At 37.7% G+C, this 7691-nt stretch overlaps 1 protein-coding gene across 4 annotated transcripts; it reads right to left on the bottom strand.

Annotated features, from left to right (window-relative positions):
* Positions 1-2383: 2383 nt before the first annotated feature.
* Positions 2384-7557, bottom strand: LOC131146950 (splicing factor-like protein 1). Of its 4 annotated transcripts, none has more exons than XM_058096814.1 (2): positions 7336-7557; positions 2384-5817 (listed from the first exon to the last, which is right to left on the bottom strand). In XM_058096814.1, exon 2 carries the CDS (start codon positions 5747-5749, stop codon positions 2819-2821), a length of 2931 nt encoding a protein of 976 aa, XP_057952797.1. In that variant the 5' UTR covers positions 5750-5817; positions 7336-7557; the 3' UTR covers positions 2384-2818. The 4 variants fall into 4 exon arrangements, with proteins under 4 accessions (XP_057952797.1, XP_057952798.1, XP_057952796.1 ...); XM_058096815.1 differs by having other exon boundaries at positions 2384-5781; XM_058096813.1 differs by having other exon boundaries at positions 2384-5768.
* Between the last annotated feature and the right edge of the window lie 134 nt (positions 7558-7691).

Genomic DNA, 7691 nt, shown 5'->3' with positions numbered 1-7691 from the left:
TTAGTTGATTCAAGTTTGATTTTAAAATTGAGCTCGTGTTCGGCTCATTTATATGTGAAATGAGCTTTAGCCAAGTTAAGCTCGAGTCGAGCTTGAGTTATATATATTTTAAATGGGCTAAGCTCGAACAAAAAATTTTAAGTTCGAGTCGAGCTCGAGCTCGTTTATAAATAAACAAGCTGAGAAGCTCACTAGAGCTCGGTTCGGCTCATTTGCAGCCCTAATTTTAACTCCCATCAACTCAAGCCATTGAGATGTCCAATCGTTGCTAAATTGTCCCTTTCCCAAAAGGCAATATCCCACTCTTTTGCCATTGCATATCTGATTGTCAATCGGATAAACATTCCAATGGAGAAAAACTTGGGCACCAAGGGTAGAAACAACTGGCAAGAGTCCCAACCAATAATAAAACGCGTGAACTATATGTTCCTCTCTTCCTTGTCTCAATTAAATTGTTTGAATCTTTGATTCTTTGAATTCAAAAACAACGCAATTTCCTTAATACAAACATTCATAATAAATCACGTTTATGCAAAAGATTCATATAGTCGATCCCTCTAATGGGACATAGACTTGCTTGTTATTGTTGTTATTGTATGAAGGCTTGTGCAAAGCTCTCCGCCATGGCCTCTAACCATAGTTTCTCTACGGAGGTTAGCAATGACACAAGGATTGCTAGTGATGATTTTGCAAGGGTGGTGGTTGTATATATGTATCCTTAAGTCATAATTAATATATAATTGTATAAATATAAACACTTAAGTCATAATTATATCATGATACTAACTCTAGTTCCTATTACTTGGCGCCTATTGACATAAAATTTTTTTTTATAAAAAAAAAATTGATCTTAAATTACAAGATCAAAGAAAAAAGAGTAAAAAACTAACTAAATAAAATTAATTAAAAGCAAATTAAGTGAATATTTTTTATTTTTTTATTTTTTAAAAGGATGACGGTACCTCCATTTATTTATTGATATACCCTCACTTTTGGCAGAGAAATACCGTGGCTACAAGACAAGCAATGGGAGATTACATATAGAAAAAAATTTAAAAGCCTCCCAAAAATAACACAAACATCCAACTAAGACAGGACTACAAATCCAAACAAATCTAAATAAGAACCTACTAACCAATAAAACACTCCACGCATCAAACCAAACAAAAGAAAAAAAACAAACATACCAATATCAAAAGGAAACCAACTAAACATACCTCATATAAGTCGTACTCATCTTATCCAATTTACACAAATCATTGATAACTCTAGGACGTTGACTATTATTTGTAAACAAATTATTCCTCCTCATAGCACCTTATCGAGTCAAAGCATCTGTCACTTTATTCTCTTCTCTATACAAATTAAATGAATATATATGACATAGTATACACACCTACGTTACACGGTATTCGAATCTTGGATTTGAATTTGTGTGGACTTACAAAAAACATAATATAAAAATTTAATTGAATTTCCACCAAATCCGCACAAATCTAAACCTCAAAATACATGCTTCCAAACATTTTTCAATTTTCATATTTCTAAAGCAGCTCTGAGTAGATATAAATTGAATAGTGAATTTAAAGCAATGAAATATAAAAAGTGATTAGAAGTCATAACTAATTAGAACAAGCACATAAATATGGTATACTAACTAATAAGTTATCAATGATTACAATATTTTAAAATATTTCAATAATTTTTAGTTTTCATAAAAAAAATTATTAGATCATACTTTGTTCTAAAGTTACAATTAATTCATATTATGACAAGAAGTAATTGTTAAAGACATCGAAAAAGAATTTAATTAACTTTCAGAAATAGAAAATGTAAAATATGAAAATAGATATTGAATTATATTAAAAAAACAAAAACAAAAAAAAAAAACAAAAACAAAAGCATATCACAAATGCATCACATATTCACACGTGTCCAGTCACTATAACATACATATATACAACCATGCATACACACATAAAAGTAGTTCCCCCACTTTGATGTACTTTTTAATTTTTTTTTTTTCAAAAAAAAAAAAGGATGAATAATAAAGAAGGTGTAGTATAAAAAGAAATATTAAGCAGCCATAGCTAATTGGAGCCGACACATAAATTTGTCATAACTAACTAATAACTAATTCATAAACCATAATTCTTTCTTTTGTCTCTATTTTGATATTTTAATGAATTTAAAATTTCAAAAAAAAAATTATTTGACCATATCTTGTCAACAACTTACAATAATTCATTTTATGACTGCAAATCAATATTTTTTTAAAGAAATTAATACAGATTACATGCGTGATGTGTGTCCAACCAATAGCATTTTATTCATACCTACTTTCATTTTCCTTAGCCGCCCGACCCCATAGAAATGTTGAAAATGTAAAACTATTACTACATAACTAACATATTAATATTTGTTTTTTAGCTAAAGTAGCTACTACAAAAGTCAGAAATGAGGTACGAACAGTTAACAACTAGTTCCAAGAGGAAGTGTCACAAATTAGGTCAAGAAAGGCATACTTCTTTAGCGAAAAGGACAATAGGACTCCACGCTTTTAAGCATCCTACTGCGGCAGACGGGTTGCTGGAAAACTGGAAATCTGTTCCTGCTTTCACACTCGGGTGACTGATCGACCTAGTTGCAATGGTACGTAGCTCCTGCAGTGAAAGATCAGTGACTGGACAGGGTACAGCTTCCTCCCGATGAATGGATGAGATGCAATGGTGGTTCCTGCAAATCAGGGATTGCATAGGAAACAGGTTTTGGTTCACTCTCTTGGGAGTAACTGATCAGCAATGATGGTTCCTGCAGATCAGTTGTTGGGCATGGGACAAGTTTCCACCGGTGGCTGAATGGGATGCAATGCTGAAGATGGTTCAAATGTTGGCGGGGCAACATATGTCTGACACTGAAAATCAGGGCAATATGAATAGCCTGGAATATGTGCAAGTGAAGTGGGTGATGAAAATGGGATTTGGTTCAGTACTGCATAAGATGAATGCAAGCTGCCTGTGCCATCTAAGTCAGTTAGGCTTGAGACATTGGACACAGGATAGGACACAATATTGGGAGGGAATTCCCCATGCCCCAAACAGATGGGGGAAGAACACAAACCCATTCCTGCAACTTTAGGAAAGTAGGCTTGAGGTTCCAGCAACGTTGACCCTGATGAGCAGAACCAAGTTGTAGGACTAGGGCCACCTGGGTAAACAGCTGCACCCCAAGGGCGGTTCTGAACAGGGTTTGCGAGAAAGGGTCCTGCGATTGGTGGCCGCCCAGCAACCCTTACCACCAACATCTTCCCAGACAGTATATATCCTTGCATTCTCATGACAGCCATGGCAGCATCACTAGAACTTTCAAAATTAACAAAGCCATAGCCCCTGCTGAATCCAGTAACTCGGTCCTTAATCACTCTTACTGATATGATCTTACCAAATGAAGAAAACAGCTCTTTTAATCTCGCATCGTCCATACCATGAGGAAGATTGGCAACGTAGAGACTGGTACCATTGGTTTCTTTGTTGGGTTTGCATTGTGGAACCGGAGTTGGACCAAGGTCCAATCTGGAAGAACCTGGCAGTTCGCTGCACTCCTGAGACAAAACTTTGATGTGGCAAGAGGCTGTGGGATGGTTGTTGTTACCACAAGTATTGCATGACTTGGCGTTACTAAATGTAGAAGGCAGGCGAGGGCAGGCATAATGTTCATGTCCTTCCTCGCTGCATCCAAAATTTTTGCTTCTATCTGTTCCACTAAGTTCGGCAAGCTCCTTTAGTTGAGCTAATTTGTGTTCATTTACTCCCTCATGGAATGGAATTAATAGCTTCCCAACCATTGCCACTGCTGCATCCAGTGAATTTTGGTTATCTGCCTCTATATAGACATGTAAGTCTTCTGCATCAGAGTTATTGGGTTCCAGCTCTGTTCTTGAGGCACCTTTACCCCTTACTTGAATCTTCGCCCCAGTTTCCTTTTGCATTTTCTTTTGTGTGTTTCCCCGCGGGCCAATTATAGGACCAATAAAATTATACTCAGGATACTCTTTCGCTGGTATATAGAGTTTCTTAAAGAGCTTTGGGGGGTTGTCATCAGAGGGAGGTTTGAATGCAGGGTTCTTCTTAATCAAGCTTGAAATGATAGCTTGACGCTCTTCGATGAGTTTCTGACGAAGCCTGACTTCCCGCGTATTCATTCTGATGCCGAGGTGGTTATACACTGGCTCAGGAGAAGGAGATCTCTCGTTCTCAGGTCTGTCAACATGAAGCTCTGATCTTCGCAGCAAGCTGTTTATAGCAATTAGGTTTTCTTTCAACTCTGCAATTTCTATTTCCAGCTTAGATTCATAAACGAACTCTTTCTTGAAGTCAGGCAGCTGAATTGGACCAAGCATTTTAAATTGAGAATCATCACCATCCCCAACTGTTTTCCTTTTTTTACCGGTCACATCACCTTCCCTTATAGCACCATCTTCAGGCTGAGTATCCCAATTTGGACGCCTTCGTTTTCCAGAACTTCCTGCATGCTCTTCTTGTTCAGAAGCTTTTGCATTGCTAACAGCTTCCTTGGGAACTATAGATTTGCTTTGGAGATTTCCATCAGCAGAACCAACATCTGATTTTGATTTTGAGTAGTCCCCTTGTCTGAGCTTCTTTAGTGACAGATGAACTGGTGGAATAGCTAATTCATCTGGTGTAACATCCAATGACCTCTTTTTTCCACTAGAATTTTTAGGAACAGATTTTAGCCGCTGTTCACTTTCAATGAAGTCATTCCTAGAAGATGACTTCGGCGCAAATTCTTCTGATGGATCCTCACCCAGATCGTTCATTGGCTGTTTAATCTCATCGGAATTGTGGCCTGGAAGTGTCAAAAAACCAAAATCTTCCGGATCCTTTTCTGCCTCTACTGAAAATTCTTTTGGTTTCTCCCCTTGGCCATCTTCCAGTTTCTTGTATGGTTCTTCTGCCTCCCATTCTTCTGGTTCTTCTTGTGCTTCTTCTACCAGCCATTCTTCTGGTTCCTCCTCTGGGTCATCTTCCAGTTTCATATGTGGTCCTTCTGTCTCCCATTCTTCTGGTTCTTCTTCTGCTTCTTCTATGGCCCATTCTTCTGGTTCCTCCTCTGGGTCATCTTCCAGTTTCTTATGTGGTCCTTCTGTCTCCCATTCTTCTGCTTCTTCTTCTGCTTCTTCTATGGCCCATTCTTCTGGTTCCTCCTCGGGGTCATCTCCCAGTTTCTTATATGGTTCTTCTGCCTGCCATTCTTCTGGTTCATCTTCTGCTTCTTCTGATGACCATTCTTCTGGCTCCTCCTCTGGGTCATCTTCCAGTTTCTTATATGGTTCTTCTGCCTGCCATTCCTCTGATTCTTCTTCTTCTTCTTCAACTGGCCATTCTTCTGGTTCCTCCTCTGGGTCATCTTCCAGTTTTGTATACAGTTCTTCTGCCTGCCACTCTTCTGGTCGTTCTTCTGCTTCTTCTACTGGCCATTCTTCTGGTTCCTCTTCTGAATCTTCTACAGCCCTTACTCCTGGTTCCTCTTCTGCTTCCTCTGGTTCCTCTTCTAGTAGCAATTCTTCTATTTCCCCAAACTCGTCGTTTTCCCCATCCAACAGTAACCGAGGAGGAGATTTTCCTGAAGGTTCCTCCTCAGATTTCTTCCTGAATTTATCTGACTCATCAACTTTGTTGTCATAATTCTTTGTGATCCTTGAAATAGAAGAAGCTTCATATTTCCTCATTGTACCAGGATCACTATTACTACAAATGAATGCTATCCATTAAGAAGGAGCTTAGAAATATGCTACAACTGCATCAAAGAACCAATTATGCATGGGCAAATATTGAAGAGGAAAAAGGAACAATTTAATGCAACAGTAATTTAGCTCATAAGCACAAAATATAATTTTGAACAGAGGATAACAGAATATCCACATCAATACAGAGAGACAAATGGTCCTGCTTATTACTAGCAGTAATAGATCAAACATATTTGTGGAAGATCCTTTAGCCTAAAGAATGCAATTTATGATTCAAATTACTACAGAAAGCATTTATTAGCATTTGAAACAGAAAAACCTTGAAAGCAATTAATATAAAGAAACCACAAGCAGACATACAACAGGAAAGGAATACCAGAAATTGAAGATGGGGGACAAAGTCATGATATCAGTACAAGGTACGCCCAAAACTTCTCTTATATCAGACATGAAAACCAGAAGTAAAACTTACCAAACTTTGAAATCCATGAAGTACAAAATAAATCAGCATGTGTACATCAATTTTAATTTCAATATAAAGGAAAGCACTCAAAGGAACATCAATCCACTTTCTAAAAGTATGGCAATATGTACAAGCAAATATGCACCACAGAACTAGTCTACAAGGGAAAGACTCATAACTGAAAAAGTAACTCTCTTAAGGTTTGTTCAGGGAATGAAATAGAAAATCTACATGAAAATAACTTCTTTACAAAAAATATTTGGGTTTTTATCCTAAACAAATCACCACAATTAGATTAGTGATATTCCAATAAGCATGTAATAGCTCAAGAATCGATACTCCTGTGGTGAAATTTGGGAACAATTATTCCTCTTCATTGGAATAATACCAATTTCTTTTGTCATTAGACTACCCTTTCTTTTTCTTTTGGTTTATAACCATACCCAATCACTGCCCCATTCCTACCATAATCCATTCCATAGACCAAACGTATTAGCTGCACTTTAAATTGATATTCCCCTTCTCACGACCTTGAAAAACAATACCAAATAGTAAAAAAGGCTGCAAATTTGACGCATCTCAGACCACGGCTCCCATGATTAGCACTTGGCAATGGCCTTTCAACTGGATACATTTCATCAGTCTCAGGGCTTCTGGCATACAGATTAGTTCGCAAAAGACCTTAATTTACCATCAGTGTAAGCCAATTCAAGGAAAAACAGAAATTGGCCTACGATTCGCACATTGAATCATCATCCAAACAAAATGACCACACAAATTTGCAAAAATGATCAAAGATATACTATACATACTGAATGAAACAGTTCTTTTGGTTACATTACGCGTCCTCATTTTCTCAAAACGAGTCATCTTCTTCTTTCAAGTTTCACGGTAAAGCCGATCATTGATCAGCACTCCAAACCAAGCTAAACAGTCAGGTTTGCCTTTAAACTTAAACAAAGAAGTTTAGTTTCATACCTGTCTTGAATAAATGCATTTAATCGGGACTATATTTCGTGCGCATTCAAACCATTTCAAGATTCACAAACATAGAATCAACAGTTATCGCAAATGAAAGTGTACGGAAAATTCATGAGAAAGCAACCTGCTTCAAGCTACTCGAAACGATGAGACGAAACACTTGCTTCGAGCGCGTCCGCCATTGGAGCTCCAACAACCCTATTCATCTCCCTCTCCATGGTTTGCCTGATTTATAGTTGCCCGCAGCTACGGACGTAGAAGAAGAGAAGGATCGCAGCCGTTGGATCTATTGGGCATGGCAGTAGGATGGGCGCGAAGCATGCTACCTGCACAGATTCCCTGCACCCATTGCATGGGACTGAGTACGGACCCTACCAGATTTTTTTGTCCTATTAAAGCTCCTTTCTCTATTTTTGGACACCCCAAATAAAAAATGGAAACTTCAAGTCATCAAATGTTTATTAAAGAAAAATATTTAAG

This window comes from Malania oleifera, chromosome 13 (genome assembly GCF_029873635.1).
Source record: "Malania oleifera isolate guangnan ecotype guangnan chromosome 13, ASM2987363v1, whole genome shotgun sequence".
Classification (NCBI taxonomy): domain Eukaryota; kingdom Viridiplantae; phylum Streptophyta; class Magnoliopsida; order Santalales; family Ximeniaceae; genus Malania; species Malania oleifera.
The sequence above is the reverse complement of the archived record's forward strand: the minus strand, read 5'-3'. Positions and strand labels throughout refer to the sequence as shown.